The 21,144-nt window shown below is 47.1% G+C and overlaps 1 protein-coding gene across 2 annotated transcripts in view; it reads right to left on the reverse strand.

Moving 5' to 3' along the window:
* Positions 1 to 211: 211 nt before the first annotated feature.
* GALM (galactose mutarotase) overlaps positions 212 to 21,144 on the reverse strand; it is a 90,401-nt gene continuing 69,468 nt past the window's right edge. For both annotated transcript variants that reach the window (XM_075339489.1, XM_075339488.1), the window contains exons 6-8: positions 5,202 to 5,343; positions 4,302 to 4,476; positions 212 to 738 (exon numbers count right to left, since the gene is read on the reverse strand). In XM_075339489.1, coding sequence (XP_075195604.1) covers positions 661 to 738; positions 4,302 to 4,476; positions 5,202 to 5,343 — 395 coding nt within the window. In that variant the 3' untranslated portion in view covers positions 212 to 660. The remainder of the gene's footprint in view (positions 739 to 4,301; positions 4,477 to 5,201; positions 5,344 to 21,144) is intronic.

Genomic DNA, 21,144 nt, shown 5'->3' on the forward strand with positions numbered 1-21,144 from the left:
TCTAAAAGTTAAAAAGTATATGGTTATGTATCAAAGGCAAGCAACAGCTATCTTCCACAGTCTCTTATACCTTTCCCCCCCTAAAATAAATCTACTGTATGCCAGTGCTTTGTATTAATGTACTGATGACAGAGAGGGGTGGGCACACTAGCACTGAAGTAGCAAACTTTGTGAAGCTAGGCATGGTATAATAAAAAGAAAATGACACATGAACATTACAAATTATTACAATTTATTGTTCTTCATTAGTGTAAAGAAAAATATACTGCTATAGGCTCTTTCTCTTCTCCATTAAGTTAATGCACCATTCTCCAGGAAGTCAAGAAAAGCGACGTCCAGGTAGATGCAGAAAATAATTCAGCATTAGGCTTGATTCATATGAGCGCATTTCACAGTCCGCATACAGACTTAAAGCTTCATATTTATCTATAAGGCTGTGATAAGTTTAGGTCGGGACACTCACAAGCAGTCCTAGAATTGTGGGCCATATATGATAGGCTATTGGGAACCTGGCCTTAGGTATGATACATTTTTGGAATTATTTCAGTGTTAGTTTGTGGTTAAATGGTGTAAAGTACAAGAGGATAGGTCATCAACATTCCCCAGAGAGCTAGTAGATTGGGATAGATTGGACACCTCGGCTGTAGGGTAGCTGACATTTTACTGAATAGAGAAACTGAACCAGGTGGTCTGGTCATACTCCTCTCCTGGATGTAGAAGAGCGTTTGGGAATTGTGGCTGTGGATGAAAATATAAAGAGTAACGTGAGAAACCGCAATGCTTATATTGAGAGTCATCAGAATCGGTCATCACTACTAAATATCTCAATAGTCAACTACATAAAGGTCACAGAGGTAGTGATGTTGATTGAGCCTTGAGTTAAGGGGGGGTTAGCTTGGATCCCCAAAGAGGCACAACTTTCAATGCTATCCATATCTTCATGACTCAGAAAAGAGTTGAAAAGTGTAGATTCCTGCTCAGCCATTTACATTGACAAGCTGCTTAGGTCTCTGGCCTGAAAGATAATACATATGTATGCCACTTATGGGTCATATGTTCTATAGTTTTTATTTGTTTTGCTTTCTTAAGGTAGGAAGAACATATATGGATCCAAGCAGCAAGCTAGATTGAGGGAGGAGGGCAGATCCAAAAATTGCCCAAGGGCCACAGGACTCTAGTTGCATTTCTTGCATTTCTTAATAAATTGGATTTAAAACTTGTTTATAAAAAAAATTTGGTCATCATATGATGAAAATATATTTCTGTCACACTTTTGAAGTCAAGCTCCTTCCGTTCTTTCTGACTGCAGTTTAAAACTCTTCTCAGTTTACAGTCAGCAGTCAAAATCCAGTTCTGACTGTGGAGTACCTGCACACAGATTTGATGCAGATTTTCCGCAGCGTACCTGTGTTATATATATATATATATATATATAGAGAAAAATAGAAAGTGCAGCACTGACCGGGTAAATTAAAAAGTCTAAAACTTTATTGTAGAAATTCTTAAAATCCAGCAAGTATGGGCTTGTATTATGAAGAAGCAAACATTTTTCGACACTCAGGTCTTAGGGGCACTTTGCACACTACGATATCTCAAGCCGATGCTTACGATGCCGAGCGCGATAGTCCCCGCCCCCGTCGCAGCTGCGATATCTTGTGATAGCTGCCATAGCGAACATTATCGCTACGGCAGCTTCACACGGACTTACCTGCCCTGCGACGTCGGTCTGGCCGGCGACCCGCCTCCTTATTAAGGGGGCGGGTCGTGCGGCGTCATAGCGACGTCACACGGCAGCCGGCCAATAGAAGCGTAAACATCCCGCCCACCTCCGTCCTTCCGCATAACCGGCGTGAGCCGCAAGACGCAGGTAGTAGATGTTCCTCGCTCCTGCGGCTTCACACACAGCGATGTGTGCTGCCGCAGGAACGAGGAACAACATCGTAACATCGGTCCTTTCCGAAATTATGGAAATGACCGACGCTACACAGATGATTCGATTTGGACGCTTTTGCGCTCGTTAATCGTATCATAAAGGATTTACACATTACGATATCGCCTGCGACGCCGGATGTGCGTCACTTTCAATTTGACCCCACTGACGTCGCACCTGCGATGTCGTAGTGTGCAAAGTGCCCCTTAATCTTGAGAACCTGATTAAGACCTGAGCGTCGAAACGCCTTGTTCTGTTTGCTTCCACACGATGCAAGCCCATACTTACTGGATTTTAATAATTTCTACAATAAATTTTTGGACTTTTAATTTACCCGGTCAGTGCTGGAGTTTCTATTTTTCTATATTGATTAATGGCTAAGCTACTCCGTGCGCAGGACTTCTGGATGCATCAGAACGTTGATGATCGGTGACCTGGACTTTCTTTACCTTGTGTGCTATATGTATAGTTCACTCTATGAATAGTGAAAGGCATATGCACAATGAAAATTTGCATAAAGAATTGACATGCTGTGGATTTGAAAATCTGTAAGATAGATTAATTTACAGTCGGAAAATATCGGCAACATGTATGAGTTATTTAATATTTTATCTACATAGCGGATACCGAACTACGGTTATGATTTTCCGTATGGTAAATGTGCACCAAATATGCAATGTGCATTTATCCTTACAGTGCCACAGGGACCTTAGACATTAACTCTTTTTCTGCCTCAATTCATCTCCACCACCTCTCTTTCTTAGAATACTAGGGGTGCAAACATTAATCATTTCTTCAGGGATGCAATCATTCCCCCATCCCTGCTGTCAGATCCAGGGATGTTGTCCTAAACCTATTAATAATCTTAGCAAATATGACTAATAATGTTACATTATTCAAAAATATTTGTTGATATTTTAGATCTCCAGGTCTAGAGGGAGCAGTGATCATGTCCCAGACAGCACACTTCACTGGTGACCATGCTTAAAGGGAACCTGTCATCAGAAATTTGGCTTTCAACCTAGAAGTTTCCCCCTCTGCAGCTCCTGGGCTGCATTCTAGTAAGGTTTCTATACTTTTTGTGCCCCCTTTTAAACCAAAATAAATACTTTATAAACTTGTACCTTTCGGTTTGAAAATCTTGTAAATCATCCATGGGGGCGGGCCGTCTGGCGTCCGTTGCTGTATCTTACGCCGTCCCCCATGCTCCAAATCATCCCTCATAACGCCGCCCACTGCGCCCGAGGTCCCGTTCATGCCGGGACACCTAGTGACGTGGTCGCACGCACGAGAGTATGGGCGGCGCTGTGATTGCATCGCAAGTGCGTTTCCTGCTGCAGGGTACGATGGGAAGGAGGTGACGTCGGGCCGGCACAGAACGCTGGAGGCAGTGGGGAAAGGGCGGGCACGAGAGTATGGGCGGGCACTTGCGATGCAATCACAGCGCCGCCCATACTCGTGCCTGCGACCACGTCACTAGGTGTCCCGGCGTGCACGGGACCTGGGGCGCCGTGGGCGGCGTTATGAGGGATGATTTGGAACATGGGGGACGGCGTAAGGGACAGCAACGTACGCCACACGGCCCGCCCCCATGGACGATTTACAAGATTTTCAAACCGAAAGGTACAAGTTTATAAAGTATTTATTTTGGTTTAAAAGGGGGCACAAAAAGTATAGAAACCTTACTAGAATGCAGCCCACGAGCTGCAGAGGGGGAAACTTTTAGGTTGAAAGCCAAATTTCTGATGACAGGTTCCCTTTAAGATATGTTCACACACTGCATTATTTATTGCGTTTTTGGTGCGTTTTTTGAGGTCACAAAGATGCATCTAAATGCATGCATTTTCTTCTCCCAGCAAACTGTATGAGATTTCTATTTTGCTGTCCACACTGTGCATCTTTTGTTGGCTGCATCTTGGCTGCGTTTATGAAGATGCAGCATGTCAATTCTTTTTTCTGTTTTTTTTTGCCAGCGTTTTTGAGCCCTTTCAGTGAAACGATTTGACTTAAAAAGCACATTGAGCAAAATGCAGTAAAAACGCCTAAAAAACGCATGCGTTTTTTGATGCGTTTTTGCCGCAGGTGTGTTTTTTGGGGGCCAAAAACACTGCATCTTTGTGATTAAGAAAAGATGCAGTGTGTGAACATAACCTTAGAGCGAATAATCACAAGACCCTCATCTTTGTACCCAAGTAGTCACACATTTACCATCTATCCTGTGCCTACATGAAAAATGTTTATGGTGGGGAAAATCCCTTTCTTAAAGTGGCAAATATTACCACATTTCTCACAACTGTAATGGAGATTATACTGTACCATCTATATAGCAATGTTGTGTGTATTTTATTTCTTTTCTCTTATGCTTACCAACCTTGTTTACTGCATCTGGCCATGCTTGAGTCTCAAGACAAAATGCAGACTGCTTAGGATAGATGGCACCACCTTTTCCCTTAAGGGATCCATCCAAGAAATTAGCAGTGTAGAACTGAACTCCAGGTTGTGTTGTACGGACAGTGAGCACTCTGCCACTTGGCTCGTGATATACTCTATGATAGATAGGATATGAATAAACAAAAAATGTAACGTAGAGTGTGGTTAGCCAAACCTTTAATTAAATCTTGCAAAGCTTTTCTTTTACAGGTAAATCTCTTTAAAATATGTGCAGTAGACTAATTAGAAGTGTGGCTGCAGCAAGAAAATGAAGTTATATTCTCCCTGTAGCCGCTCATTTCCAGTCATCAGAGCAGTCTTCATTTGGCACTCATTATAAAGTGATCAAACTGTAATCACACTCACCGCTCCTTGACCGACACCCTGCTTTACACACATGCTGCAGAATAAGCTGGCTGCCAAGGAGCAGGGGGTGTAATAAGAGTTCGCTCACTTTATAGTGAGCACTGACTATTCAGTTACCCGATGACTGGAAGTGATGCCTGGCTGCAGGGAGAATATAACTTCATTTTCTCCCTGCAGCTGAACTCACATTTAGACTGCTGCACATATTTAAAACAGTATTTACTTTGTATTGTACAGTATTTATTTTGCAGACAGGTTCCCTCTTAAAAGGGTTTTCCATTTTCAGGAAACGCCTGTCCCTAGAAACTGTACGTTACTCTTCCTCCCAGGTCTGTTACTGCTTGTGTCTTTTACGTCATGCAGACAGCAGCGATGCAGTCAGTCAATCAGGTCAGCTCACTCATTGGCTGCAGCACTGTCGAGTTGAGAAAACAGGGAAATAGGTGAACTGATAGTGAAAAATACTTTCTCTTACCTTGAACAACAGTGTTGCGCATCAGACTTACTCAAGCAAAAGTTGTGATCAAAACCATTTAGTTTCAGTTTGGCTATCTGGCTCCCAATATTGACAGACTTCCGTAGGTCAAAGTAGGTTCCTTGAACAGGCACCACCTCGCCTGTAGAAAACATTGGATATGAGAATGCTTAGGTTAAGTTCCCATGATTAATGTTTTGTGTATCTTTGACACTACATAATTTTTCTTTGCAGCAAGCACAGTGTCTTACAGTTTTAGCAAAATGAATACCAATAATAGGGCCTTTGAAGAAGTGCATAGCTCAAATGAGCAGTAAACAAATCTGTTCTAGAAACTGGTGAGGGTCCAGGAGGAGGGATTGTGATTTTGCAGGACTGACAACAGCAGCTCTGAATCAGAAGCTAGGTGGACAGTTAATTGATGTATAGAATTTAATGTACTGGTTAATAATTGCTGAGATCTGGGAGATTATTAATAAGACTGGAAAGTGCATACTGGGCCAGTCTCTGGTGGATGATATCTTTGGCAACAAGCTGTAAACAATGTAAGATTAAAAGTTTCTTATTAAAATATCATAAATAGGGTGCCCGGTGTGCCATCGGTGTGGCCAAGAGGCTCAGTGCACCATTTCACTCACTTACTTTGGCTATGTTCGCACAGTGCATCCTTTACTGCATTTTTGGTGCATTTTTTAGATCACAAAGATGCACATGCATTTCCTTCCCCCAGCAAAGTCTATGAGATTTCTATTGCTGTCCGCACAGTGCATCTTTTTTTGGCTGCATTTTTAGAGACGCAGCCAAGAAGTAGCATGTCAATTCTTTTTTGCATTGTCCGCGGTTCAGAGGACAGACAAATTTATCCCCTGCTAACTCGGGGTCGGCAGGGGATTGATCACTGGTATCTGGCTAGATGCCGGTTCCCATATAAAGTCTATGGGGACCAGAATCTGGCACAAAGGGGTAGGAGCAAGCACTTCATACTTACCAAATCACCGTCGCGGCTGTCACACTGCTCCCCCGTCAGTCATTCACTTCCTGGGCCGCTCATTACTTTAATTGAATATGCACTGCTTCCCACGCCCATCGGTGGCTGTGATTGATTGCAGTTAGACGAGCCCCCAACCTGAGTGACAGCGTGTTTGACTGCAACCAATCACAGATGCTGGTGGGCGGGTCTATATTGTACAATAAAATAAATAAATTTAAAAAATTGGCATCGGATCCCCCTATATTATTATACCAGCACAGATAAAGCCCAACAGCTGGGGGCTGGTATTCTCAGGCTGGGGATACCCATGGTACCCCTCAGCCTAAAAATATCTGCCAGCAGCCACCCGGAATTGCCGCATCCATTAGATGCAACAGTCCCGGCACTTTACCCAGCTCTTCCCGATTGCCTTGGTGCGATGGCAATCGGTGTAATAAAAAGTTAATAACAGTCCACAGCTGCCACTAAGTCCTATATTAGTGATGGCAGGTGTCTGAGACACCCCCATCACTAATCAGTAAGTGAAAAGAAAGAAACACAACCACCAAAATAATGCTTTATTTGGACTAAAACACAAAAAAGCACCCTCTTCATCATTTTATTAAACCACTCAAAAACCCCTCCAGGTCTAGCAAATCCACACGTGGTCCCACGACACTTCCGACACTGCTACATATCTGAAGCTCACAGCGAGCGCCATAAAACAAGACTGCCCACTGTGAGCTCCGCTGAGCAACTGAAGTGAGCCGTACGATAAGCAATAGCAACAGGAACACTTTTGTTTAAAAAGCTCAACAGGTTTAGTCACACCAAATAAACTGCACTTCAGTAACATACAATACAGCCTTTTCTGGGTTAAAGGCACATGCACGGTTTTCAAGTCCGTTTATCCTGCGGTACACCCGCTCGTGTTCGGATACCACTTCTCTCCAGAAGTATCCCACTGGAGTTAAGTTATGCTCCAAGCACTGACCCCGGTGATATGAATTAAACCCTCACTTCCCTCAGAGGGTTCCCCTTCCAGAGGGGTCAAACCTCTACACACGGTCCCGGTCAGGACTCGCCAATCCTCTCTTGACAAAGAGGATTCACCCCAGAGGCTTCACAAACACAACGTCCTCATACTGACTGCCATGTGCCAAACAAACAATCTTATTAAGATACATATGAGACACACCCATGGGTTGAGGTATGTACATAGCCATACCTAGCCATCTCTTCAGCTATCTGTAAACCTGGCCCTTTGAATGCCTTAAAAAAACTTATGCCATGACACAGCATAGACATTCCAGGTTTACATCCCAGAGGAAAACCATCTCTGGGATACATACCGTTCATTTACAATGCAGCCACTGCCCATCTTACATTGCCTAAGGGTTAAAAATTTGATTGAGTCATTTCTCTAAGGCTATGCTTATATGCCCAGTAATCATCTGAGACTTCTCAGAGAGAGACCTGGACATTTATCGCTTACCGGACTATATTTGTGTTACTGGATTAATTTTACTCTCTGTTTTGTGGATTATTTTATGGACCGTTTTAATTTGCTTGGAATAAATGCTCTTTGGATTACCATGCCATCTCTCGCTCTGTTGATCATGTGATATGGGAGAAGGACCCGTGACAACTGGTGGCAGCAGTGGGATCAACAGAGCGCAGCCTAATGGAGATGCACCAACAGAGTGAGTACAGAAACTGGACTGCTTCCAGTCCAAAAGGAGAGAGCCAAAGATCTGGGCTTGAGCTACCAGGGACTGAGTAAAGAAGCCTTAATTGATCTACTTGTGGGTGAGAGCCAGTCCACCTCCTCCCAGATGTCTGACGGACAAACACGGGACGGGGATCCCTGCCCCAAAAAGCCAGTGGTTGGGGTGGTTCGAAGAAGAGATGGCAGCTCTTGGCCCCGGTGTATCTCAGGAATATAAGGAGCAGACTGCTCGCCGAGCACAGAGGAGACAAGAAGCAATGGAGTCCGACAGAGGGAGTAATGTGAGTTGGAGTGTAAACCCAGCGATCCAGGAGCCTGTGCTGATCACCCGGACAGACTTCAAGCCATTTGATGAGGCTTCCGGAGATGTGGAAGGGTTCTTCAAGGACTTTGAGCAGCAGTGTGTCATGATGGAGGTGCCCCACTCTGGCTGGGTGCGTTTGTTAGTGGGACTCCTGAATAGAAGCCTGGCAGAGGCTTATCGCACCACTGATTCACAGCAGAACCAGGATTACAACATTGTAAAGTGGACTATCCTGGATTACCATGCCATCACCCCAGACTCACATAGGGCACAGTTCCGAGACCGCCCATGCACCACGGGGGGATCGTTTAGGATGTATGATCATAAGATGTCCCAGGCATGTCGGAGATGGCTGGAAGCGGAAGACGCCTTCACTGTGGAAGACGTTATACAGGTATTTCTTATAGAACAATTTCTGTACAAATGTCCCTCAGAAATACGGGAATGGGTCAGAGAACGCACGTCGTGCACCTTGGATGGAGCTGCAGCCCTGGCTGATGAGGCCCTTACTATCTGACCACAATGGAGGGGGCTTCTGGACAATAAACCACAGCCTGCTCCTGCTCCCCTGCCCTCTCCAGTTAGATCTGCCCCTCCAACCAGCCACAGGCCGATGACAACCATGGCTCACAATCCTGGGCCCAACAGTTCCGACCACACCCTGGGGGGGATCACAGAGAAGAGATGTTATGGGTGCGGACAACCTGGGCACCTACAATCCAGTTGTCCCACAAGGACTCGAAGGGAGCCCCAGGCACTTCCATCGCGCCCAGTACATTTTGTGCATTCCATCCTGCCTGAGGAAGAGTTACCACCACCTCCACCGGAGTGAACCGCTGACCCCTGCACCATAGATGCCCCTGTTGGAGTGTATGGCCTCCGGCCTCTGTCACCAGGTTTTCCTAAGCCTTCTCCAGAATGGACACTGGAAGGAGTACGACGCAGAGGAGATGTTATCTATGTGCCGGGGCATTTACAAAACATTTGCCCTGTTGGTCGATTGAGGAATAACCTTGCACCAAATCGACCTGTTCATTCTCTACAGCCAAACACAATGGAGGAAGAGTTCTCACCCCTTCAAGTTGACTTGCCTAATGATTCAGACACTCATGGTCAGCCACTAGGGGTTCATGGGGTGCGAGCCACAGCCCCGAGTTCCTCTAACCATCAAAGCAGGCACTTACAGGAAGTTGCGCTGGATTGACAGAGAGTCATTGGATTTTGTGATTCTGGGGCATTTCTCACAATAGCTAATTCCTGGGTGGTTCTTCCAGAGGCAATACATCATGGACCAGGGATTGTTATTGAATTGGCTGGTGGACAAAAAAGGAATATTCCAAAAGGCGACTGTGAATCTGGACTTTGAAGTCAAGCAATGTGTGGTTGGGGTGATGAGCGGCCTGCCTGCACATATTCTCTTAGGAAATGATGTGGGAGATCTACAATGTAGATTTGTGGGTGCAGGAAACACAGTTTGAGTGAAGGAGGACACAAAGGGAAGCTTGTCCTTCCAACCCTACCGCTATAGAAGGGACTAGCTACAGCTTTTCCATCCAATACAAGTGTGGAAGCCAACACCGGAATGCTGATGGACTGTCCCAGCAAGAAGAACCATAGACTATTCACAGCTGAGCAACATGGACTTAAGTGAGATGGCCAGAGGTCTGTGTAGACCTCATGGCATACTCACTTATTAAAAAGGAGGGACAGGTTGTGATGGTGGGATATTGTGGGTCATGTACCATTTTGTATGGGATCATGTTTAGGTGTGGTTCACTATCCATTATTTGTACTGCTTATGTGTACATTCTATTGTCTGTAGATAATCACCACCTACAGTGTTTCTGTCCCTAGGTCTGGGGGAGGGGTCCAGGGATTCAACTAAACTCTCTGTTTTACTTGGAGATTAGCAGTCTGTTGGAGAACTTAAAGAATGAAGCAGGAAGATTGATCCTCTGGTAGAAGCTGAGACTTCTCAGAGAGAGACCTGGACATTTATCGCTTACCGGACTATATTTGTGTTACTGGATTAATTTTACCCTCTGTTTTGTGGATTATTTTATGGACAGTTTTGATTTGCTTGGAATAAATGCTCTTTGGATTACCATGCCATCTCTCGCTCTGTTGATCATGTGATATGAGAGAAGGATCTGTGACACAAATACTGAGGTAAAAAACTCACCAAGTGCTCAACATGTGACTGTGAACTTGGCAAATAAGAGGCAACCTGACCAGTTACTTCACTGTCCGTAAACAGTTCAAGGCTCTCTTTTTCTGTAAGGTGTCATGCTCTGGTACTTCCATTCAAAATCACCACCAAAACAAGAACACTCTCTTTTTAGACTTAGAACCTCCAATAGTCACATTATTTACCCATTAGCCCTATCACAACATGCTTTCAAAGATCTCAAGACCCTACTAAGAAACAACAGTAGATCTCCAACTGTCAATCGATTGCATCGGCGAAGATAGAGATAACTAATAGGGTCACATATGGAGAAATGGGTGATGTAAAGGGCCAGATGACCTTCTAGATAAGGCAGTGTATAAAAGCAATGCACAAATGAATTGAATTGCTGAGCAGGAGGAAGCATATTTCTTTTCTAGTCCAAGCTTGCTGTAAAGTGCATGATAAAAATCTTAATTACTCACCGGTAATGGGATTTTCAATAGCCCATGACAGCACCACATGAGAGATAGGTTCCGCCCACATCAGGACAGGAAACCCACTGATAAAAAGGCGGTACCTCTCCTCCACATCAGTAGGTTTTCAGAGCCAGAGAGGACCAACAAAACACAAGAAACAGATTAATCATACCACCACCCAAGGAAAAACACCCATAACTAACACTCCCCGAAGGGTGCCCACAACCAGTGAATAGGGGGGGAACTAAGGGTGCTGTCATGGGCTATTGAAAATCCCATTACCGGTGAGTAATTAAGATTTTTCCCTGCCGCCCATGACAGCACCACATGAGAGATTTAAATAGACCATCCACCTTAGGGAGGGACCACCGCCTGCAAGACCCGTCTCCCAAAGGAAAGGTCAGTTGTGGAGGACAAGTCCAGCCTATAGTGCCGAAAGAAAGTCCCAGGAGACGACCAAGTAGCCGCCCGACAGATCTGGTCAAGAGAGGCATCCGCCCTCTCTGCCCAAGACGTAGACACCGCTCTAGTGGAGTGCGCCCTTATGCCCGGAGGAGGAGTGGCGTCTTTAGCCGAGTACGCCAAACCGATTGCATCCCTGACCCATCTGGCCAAGGTAGCCTTAGAAGCCCCATGCCCCCTGGACTGCCCCTGAAAAGTGACAAACAGGACCTGAGACTTCCTCCATTCCCTAGTCCTATCTAGGTACGTGACTAAGGCCCTCCGGACATCCAACGTGTGTAACCTAGCCTCCTCCTCGTTCCGAGGGGGGTCACAGAGGGAAGGGAGCACGATCTCTTGGGACCTATGAAAAGGTGTAGAAACCTTGGGCAAGTAGAAGGGATCAGTCCGCAACACTACCCTATCATCCAGAATCTGGGTATAAGGGTGAACCACAGACAAGGCTTGGAGATCCCCCACCCGCCTGGCCGAGGTGAGTGCGACGAGGAGAAAAACCTTAAGGGACAGCAGTTTGAGAGGGACTTCCCCTAAGGGCTCAAACGGAGGCCCTGTGAGGGCATCCAACACTAAATTAAGGTCCCATGGGGGAACCCTGGGAGCCTGAACAGGGACAGACCTGGACTTAGATTTAATGAACCGGCAAATCCATTCATTCTGCGCCAGACTACAATGAAACAGCGCCCCTAAGGCAGATACCTGCACCTTGAGCGTACTGGTGGAGAGCCCCAATTCCAACCCCCTCTGGAGGAATTCTAGAATAGCCGAGATAGGAGGGGGGCCCTCCGCCCGAGCCCCCGACTGAAGGAGAAAACGCTTCCAGACCCTACCGTAAATGGCCGTGGTGACCGCTTTCCTACTGCGAAGAAGAGTATCGATTAGGCAAGAGGAAAACCCCCGTCGAGCTAGCAGCCGCCGCTCAAACGCCAAGCCGTCAAATGGAGAGCCGGGTCGGGGGGGTGACGGACTGGGCCCTGGGACAGGAGATGAGGGGCGTCCGGAAGAACCCAAGGATCCACCAGAGACAGGGTCCGCAGCCAGTAAAACCACGCCCGTTTCGGCCAGAAGGGGGCGATGAGAATAACCTCTGCTCTGTCGGTCCGGATTTTCCGGAGAACCGAAGGCAACAGGATCAGGGGAGGAAACGCGTACAGGAGGCCGTGAGACCAAGACATCTGGAAGGCATCGAGGGCAACAGGATCGTCTCGGGGGTTGAGAGAGCAGAACCTGTCCACTTTCCGATTCGCCTTGGTAGCGAACAGGTCTAGAACAGGGACACCCCATAGAAGCGTGATCTTGCGAAAGACCTCCGGGTCCAAGGACCACTCCCCCTGACGGAGACAGTGCCGGCTGAGGAAGTCTGCCTCCTCGTTGTCCGTCCCCTTGATATGAAGAGCAGTCAAGGAGGAGAGATGTTGTTCGGCCAGCTGGAAGATGTGCATAGTCAGAGTCAGAAGAGAAGGGGATCTGGTGCCGCCCTGATGGTTGACGTACGCCACCGTCACCCTGTTGTCCGAAAGGATCCGAACATGGCGACCTCTCAAGAAGGGGAGGAACCCCTCTAGTGCCTTGAGAACCGCCATGAGCTCCCTGTAGTTGGAGGACTGTCTGACCAACCGAGCGTCCCAGGGACCCTGGAGCACCCGTTGGCGTAGATGGGCACCCCACCCCCAATGGCTGGCATCTGTGACTATTGTGTCCGTGACCGGGGAAAGCCAAGGAACCCCCATCCTGAGGTGAGAGGGGTCCTGCCACCAACCCAGGGAGTGCAAGGTGTCCGCAGACAGGGTCAATTGTTTCTCCAAACAGCCTCCAAACAGTCTCTGAAACTGAAGGACCTCCATCTGGAGGATTCTGGAACGCAGTTGGGCCCACCACACTCCTGGGATGCAAGAGGTAAGAGTCCCGACCAGCGACATAGCCTGCCGTAAGGACATGCTTGGGCAACTCCTTACGGAAGAGAGAAAGGACAAGATCCTGGCGACCTTGTCCTCTGGCAGGTGGCACAACTGTCTGGTAGAGTCCAAGACGAGACCCAGGAAGACTTGACACTGGAGAGGCTGGAGTCTGGACTTCTGCTGATTCACCACCCACCCCAGGCCTTCCAGGATGGTGATGACCCTGGTCACGTGAGCCGCACATAGAGACTCCGACTGACTCACTATCAGGAGGTCGTCCAGATACGGAATGATCAATATGTCCTGTTCCCTGACATGTGCCATGACCTCCGCGAGGACTTTGGTGAAGATCCGTGGGGCCATGGAAAGCCCGAATGGCAGCGCTGCGAATTGGAAGTGTCTCAGCCTCCCGGAGACGTGTAGTGCGAACCTGAGAAACCGCCGGTGAGACGGAAAAATAGGGATGTGATAATAGGCGTCCTTTAAGTCGAGGACCGCCATGAAACACTCTGGATACAACAGCCTGACAGTTGACTTCATGGTCTCCATTTTGAAGGCTCGCTGCACCAGATGCAAATTCAAGTTCCTCAGGTTGAAGATGGTGCGGAAGGTGGAGTCCGGCTTCCGAACCAGAAAGAGAGTGGAGTAAAAGCCGTCCCCTTCTTGTTCTATGGGGACCTCCTGAACGACTTTCCTCGAGAGGAGAGTTAGCACTTCCACTTCCAAGGCCATCTGCCGCTCTGGGGACCGCAAGGAGGTTATCATGAGAGACCCCCGAGGGGGTGAACGGAAGTCCAATTTCAACCCTTCCTCCACAATCTGAAGGAGCCACCTGTTGGAGGAGATTGCCTGCCATGCATGGAGGAAGAGGGACAGCCGACCCCCTACCTGATGACAGGCGTCATTGAGAGGGCTTGGGCTTATTATCGGAGTGCTTGCCAAAGAGAAAGCCCGAGGTAGTCTTTCTACGGTCCTTCCACTGATCTTGCGGTTTTTGAGACTTCTTTGCGAAAAATTGACGTCTCCGAAAGGGCCGGCTGCGAGAGGACGCCACCGGAAAAACTGGAAACCCCTGTTTCTTATCGGATGCCTTAGTGAGGAGGTCGTCCAGGCCAGAGCCAAAAAGATAGGCACCTTCACAAGGCATGCTGCATAGTCGCCCCTTGGATTGGACATCACCCTTCCAAGTTTTCAGCCAGAGGGCCCGACGCGCGGAATTGGAAAGCGCCGCCGACCTGGCAAATAGTCTTAAAGAATCAACCGAGGCATCAGCCATAAAGGCAGCAGCACCCTGTATTAAGGGCAAGGACGAGATAATATCTTTCCTAGGAGTGTCATTGCGCAACTGGTCTTCTAACTGCTGAAGCCACACCATTAAAGACCGGGCAACACAGGCGCTGGTCACGGCCGGGCGCAAGCCACCTGCCGTAGACTCCCATGTCCCTCTCAGAAAACCATCAGCCTTCCTATCCAGCTGATCCTTAAGGGACCCCAAGTCCTCAAACGGCAAGGTAGTGGAACGAGACGCCTTGGCAATAGCGACATCAATTTTAGGGGTTCTATCCCAAGAGGTAGATGCTTCCTCATCCACGGGGTACTTCCTTTTAAGGGAAGAGCCAAGATTCAACCTTTTGTCCACTTTTTTCCACTGGTCAGTAATGAGACTTTGAACCTTCTGGGGAATGGGAAACCCCTTACGCTTCCTGGAATCCAAGCCCCCAAACATGACATCCTGGGTAGATTCGGGCCCCCTGGGGTCCACTATACCCATGGTCGAACGTACTGCCTTCACCAAAGGTCCGACGTCTGCTGTAGGGAAACAAGGGCGACCACCTTCATCGGAAGAGGAAGAGGAGCCAGAATCGGAGGGGGAGGATCCTGAGGATCCCGACGACCGAGAGCCCTGAGCCGAACCCGCCGAGGTATCGGGAGTAGACAGCTTATGATGACGGGACTTCTTGCGCCTCTTGCCCCCCTTAAGGGATTTAAGGGACTCCTGTACTTCTGCTCTGATAATGGAACGTAATTCAGATGAGAACCCCGGCCCCTCTTTGAGTAGGGTCTGTTGGATACAGCCTGCACACAGGGCCTTGGTGTAATCCGAAGACAGGGAGGATTGGCATATGGCACATTCCTTGTGACGCTGCTTGGAGGCACATTTTTTCGGTACCTAACAAGAGAGGGGACACGGAAACGGGGACTTAGAAACATGGAAGACCACGAAGTCCACTCACCCCCACGACTCCAGGCAATACCGGATCAGGAGGCGGATTCTTATCTCCCTTGGACCTCTTGGGACCCACCGACCGAACGCTGCCCGGACTGGATATAGCCTTCCGGGAACGATCCGCAGAGCCGCGTTCCGAGCCCCGCTGTGGCGACTCCTTGCGCTGCTCCTTGCTGCGGGGTGAATCTCCTGCCATAATGGTAACAATGGAGGAGAAAAAACTCACCAGTCCCAAGCGCCGGTCACATTTGTCTCGTTACATGGGCGCCGCCATCTTGGATCCTAGTGCGCATGCGCACACCAGTCACTTCCTGGTCGCATTGCGCACGTCACCCTGGAATCGCGTCACTTCCGGTCGGAGCTCCAGCTTCACTCCAGCGTGCTGCACAGCAGGGACAAGCCTTCCAGCGGCCGCCGTGAGTGCGCACATCCCTGGAGCGACGCCGGGCCGAGCTCCCGCTCCAGGCCCGCGCCTCACCGCCGCAGAGGTCTGAGACCGAGGGGGGGTGCATCCAGGCCCGAGCACCGGCTTCAGGTAAGTACCAGGCTTCCACACCGGGTCGGACCTGGGACAGCAATGGGTTGTCCATACCAGGACAGGAAACCAAACTGATGTGGAGGAGAGGTACCGCCTTTTTATCAGTGGGTTTCCTGTCCTGATGTGGGCGGAACCTATCTCTCATGTGGTGCTGTCATGGGCGGCAGGGAAAAGAGCTTTTTGACACTTCAGAGATGCAATCTGATATCATTATGGTTAATGTAATAAGAAGTTTTGTATTTATTTTTCTTGCTTATATAGCGCCAAACATATTCCGCAGCGTAGTACTGACATCACTGGTCCCTCCGGACTCACAATCTAAATGCCCCATCAGTCTGTCTTCGAAGGCTCAAATATCACTTACACGATTGACGTTAGCACATGTAAATACTGTAACCCCGATTCATCATTGCTATTTGTTCCTTTTTAGTAGCTTTGGGATTATCTGCCTTTTTTAATTTTTTTCTCAACAACTTTGTTTATTCAAATGTTTTAGACAAATTCACAAAGTGCGACTTTTACCAAATCTTACATTTTTTTTATGCATTTCACTCCAGTCCCTTTCTGCTGTGGGGTTCTGGAGAAGTTTTCAATTTGGCGCAAGGTTGAAAATTTGAGAAATATTTCAGAGCTTTGTGCTGAAAAAAACAGTTAAGAACAAAAATCAATTTTTGATTTTGAGAGAAATTCAAATGGGCCATTTTGAAAAACCTGTCACAAAAAAACACAACAAAAAAAAGTCAGTGAATACCACAAGACAAAAAAAGTGACTTCAATAAATTTGTAAGCAAGAGGAGTCTAGCTCAATACAATGATCCGGTTGGGCTGCAATCTGGAGCACGGAATGGTTTCTGCCAAGGCACGTGAAATGCAAAAAAAGGAAGATAATCCAGCTTCACAGGTCTGCAGTCTTCTTTATAAAATTAAAAGTTAGTGCAATCCATAGCCAGCTCTTGCAGTATATAGCCATCTATGCGCGCGGTGGGCCTAATGGGCGTCTCCGTTGTCCGGCGCCGTCTCTTTCGGCCATATTTACGCTCCTTCTCTAGCCGCGGTGCATGACGGGTCCGACGTCATCCACACTCGCCGGCATTCAGGTCCTAAGCAGGCGCACTTTGATCTGCCCTGAGCAGGGCAGATCAAAGTATTGTAGTGCGCCTGCGTAGGATCGGCGAGTGTGTATGACGTAGACACGTCATGCACACAGGTTTCAGAAGAAGGACGAAGATGGCCGAAAGAGGGGGCAACGGAGATGCCCATTAGGCTCATCGAGCGACCGTTAGGTAAGTATTACAAAGTGTTTTTTATGTTCTCACAGCGGCCTCGGCTCTTATATACAGCATGTTAGAATGCTGTATATAAGAGCTCGGTGGTGGTGGCCACAGCTTATAGGGCAAAAAAGTGGTGACAGGTTCCCTTTAAAAGGGATTGTCCAGCCTTAGGCTGCAAGTCTACAGTCACTTTATTTGACTGCAGACTTGTGAATCCTCATATCGCACACATTGCCCGCTCAGACGATTCTCCAGTGCTGGGAGCATGATCACAAGTTTGTGATTAGCATACATGCAGTCACATGCACACTAGATGGTTGCGGCATTGCTCAATGCAAGTTTATTGAAGAAGGCCAAATACAGTCTAGTGGAATGTGGCTGTAAGTATGTAAATCACATACTTGTAGTCACAATACTGTTCTCTCTTGGCATCTGAGAATCATCGCAGTGCGCGCGATGTGAGGTATTGACAAAGTAACTGCAGACTTGTAGCCTAAGGCAGGTGTCACACTTGTGAGTGCCTCGCGTGTATCTCGCGCGAGTCTTGCGTTGCATCTCCCGTCACGGACTCACATTCTCCGGACAGGAGCGTCTCACCTGCATAGAGATGCATGCAACCAACCCGCTCCTGGGAGGAGAGTGTGAGTCCGTGCCGGGTGATACAATGCGAGACTCGCGCGATATACACGCGAGGCACTCGCAAGTGTGACACCGGCCTAAGGCAGGACAACCCCTTTAAATGCTCATGCCCATGGCCATATGCCCTACAATACTCAGTGTAGAACTTTACCGACCATAAGAATTTTTCACAATTTGTGGTCCTTATTATTTGTTGTACATACAATTATGCTTCTAGAGTGGATGAAAGAGATCAATATATGACATGCAACAACTATGTTATACAGACAGCTAAAACATAACTTGTAGAAAATGCATAGCTCCAAGAAAATATTAGCACTGTAAACAAGATATCTATCATACATAAACCCAAATACGCTTGTATGGATGGGCCCTGGTAGCAAGATAGCAGTAATACTTAATACAAAGTAGTATCTGCAAAAAAAACTAATTAATTCTTGTATAAAACAAAAAAGATAAGGTGCAAGTTCAGTAAATAAGCCTCTAGTGCGGTCACAGATATAGAAGAATTGTAGGACTACTCTATAGTAACAATTTAACCCCTTAGTGACGGAGCTAATTTTCACCTTAATGACCAGACCAAATTTGCAATTCTGACCAGTGTCACTTCATGAGGTTATAACTCTGGAACGCTTCAACGGATCCCGGTGATTCTGAGATTGTTTTTTCGTCACATATTGGACTTCATGTTATTTCAAATCTGTTTAATTATTAAGTTTATATATCAAGCATACGTCTTGAACATTTATAAAGATTATAAAACATAAACAGTGATCTCTCAGTTTCGGAATGACAAAAATAACATCACATTGTAGATTTCATTGGAACTCTATAAGCTATCCTTATGTTAACACTCCATGACAAACCATACACTAGAAATCAGAGTTCCAGCTAAACATGTGTTCCTGATAATTGACAAGACCACTCTCAGCATAAAACAATCCCCTTTTAAGTTATTGAATAAACATTTAAGAAAAAGTAGAAAACTAGAAAAAAAAAAAAAAAAACAAAACAGATATAAGCTTAGAAAAGAAGGAATCAAATAGAGTGAAGAAAGTAGGGTAAAGAGGGTGTGGGGGAAAAAAGTGTGTGGGGAGAGGGGAAGACAAGGTTTGTCACCAATTCTCATCCCAAATAACCTGCCAGACTCACCGTGAACTCAGGAGACTCCATGAACGTAATCCACGGTCCCCACACTGTGATAAATTTTTCCGTGAGCCCATTAAGTTCAGCTGTGAGTTCCTCCATTCTCTGGAGGTTTGCCATCTCCTCTACACAGTCAGCTAACGTGGGGCATCTAGTCTGTTTCCAGTATCTGGGAATAATTATACGGGCTGCCGCCAAACAAAATCGCAGCAGGTCCCTCTTTTGTGACTTGAATGAACCTGGGAGGATAGAGAGGAGGGCCACCTGGGGAGATCTCTCCACCTCACCCCCACTCATCTTTTTATACAGAGAAAACACTGAGTCCCAGAATGGTTGCAATTTAGCACAGCTCCACCATATATGTAACATAGACCCTTTTTCTGTACCACATCTCCAGCACATGTCGGACACCGAGGGAAAGATAGCATGCAATTTGGTCGGGTATTGGTACCACCTTGTGAGAATTTTATAGTTTTTCTCTTGGGCGGCACAAGCCAGAGAAATTTTGTGGGTCCACAGAAACGCCCTGCTCCATCTGTCCTCCGAAATGTCCTCTCCCAGTTCCTCTCCCCATCTATAGACAAATTTGGGTTTGTCCGACATGTCTCTCTGGTTCAGCATTTTATAAATAAGAGAGATGACATGCCCAGGTGACGAACCCTGCAAGAACAATTTCTCAAATGGAGTAGGGGGGGTCCTCAACTTCCTCTCCCTGTCCTGGTTGGATAGAAACGATTTCAGCTGCATATATTCTATCCAGGAAACCTCTCTCCCTGTGGCCCGTAGAGATGCATAAGGGGGCAGGGTATTTCCCTGGAGCACATGAAAAAAAACGAGTTTCCTCCACCTGAGCACATCCCAGAAATTTATTGGAATGAAGCCCCGGAGGGAACTCCTGGTTGCCAAAGAGGGGGGTAAGTGGACCCCTCCCCTGTGAGAGAGAACCCCTCTTAACCTCACCGTCCCACGTCCCCATCACTGTCCAAATAAACTCCATTCCCTTCTCTATCTGTGACCTACTCTCCTTTCCCATCCATGAGAGGAAGTGCAAAGGGACTGCCAATCCGTCCTGTTCGATCGCGACCCATTGTTTCGAGTTCCTATGGAAGTGCCAATCCATTATCCTCGTTAGAATAGTTGCCCTGTAGTATAACTGGAAATTTGGGAGCCCTGCCCCTCCATTATTTTTGTGTCTGGTAAGAGTTTTTATGCTTGTCCGAGGTCTCCCATTCCCCCAAACGAACCTTGACAATGCCGTCCGAATTTTGGAAAAGTAACTCCCCGGCAGCTGAATAGGTACCGTTTGGAACAAGAAAAGAAACCTAGGAAGAACATCCATTTTAATAGCGTTGATACGCCCAAACCACGATAGTCTTTTTTGTCGTACTTCTTTAAATTCCTAATTGTCCTCTCTAACAGGGGTAGAAAATTATGATGCATAATTTTTGTTGGATCCCGAGGTACAACTACCCCCAGATATTTTATAGCTGACGGTTGCCACTTAAAGGGAAAATTTTGGGTTGTACGGGCTAGATCTTCCGCCGACAGGGTCACATTCATAGCCTCTGATTTAGAGAAGTTCACTTTAAAATTACTTAAGTTACCAAACTCCTCGAACTCTTTGAGCAAAGACGGGAAGGATATGTGTGGCTGGGAAATAAACATGAGAAGGTCGTCAGCAAATAAAGCCAACTTGCGATTCCCTCCCCCGGCCTCTATCCCATGGATACTAGCATTATTTCTTATGGCGACCGCGAGATGCTCCATGACAATGACGTAGAGCAGAGGTGATAATGGACATCCTTGCTTTGTTCCATTGTGGACCTGAAACGATGACGACAGAAACCCATCCGTCCTAACTTTTGCTGAGGGTCTCGAATAAAGGGACGCAATCCTATCTAAAAAATTTTTGCCCAAACCCACCTGCTTTAGAGCGGCCATCATGAAATTCCAACTGACCCGGTCAAAGGCCTTCTCCGCATCCACTGAGAGTAAACACATGGGAAGAGAATGAGCCCTCGACCGGGTCATTAGGAGGAACAGTTTGTTGGTATTGTCACGCGCCTCCTGACCTTGTACGAACCCCACTTGATCTGTGTGTATTATCCCGGGCAAG

Source organism: Anomaloglossus baeobatrachus, chromosome 3, assembly GCF_048569485.1.
Source record: "Anomaloglossus baeobatrachus isolate aAnoBae1 chromosome 3, aAnoBae1.hap1, whole genome shotgun sequence".
NCBI classification, from domain to species: domain Eukaryota; kingdom Metazoa; phylum Chordata; class Amphibia; order Anura; family Aromobatidae; genus Anomaloglossus; species Anomaloglossus baeobatrachus.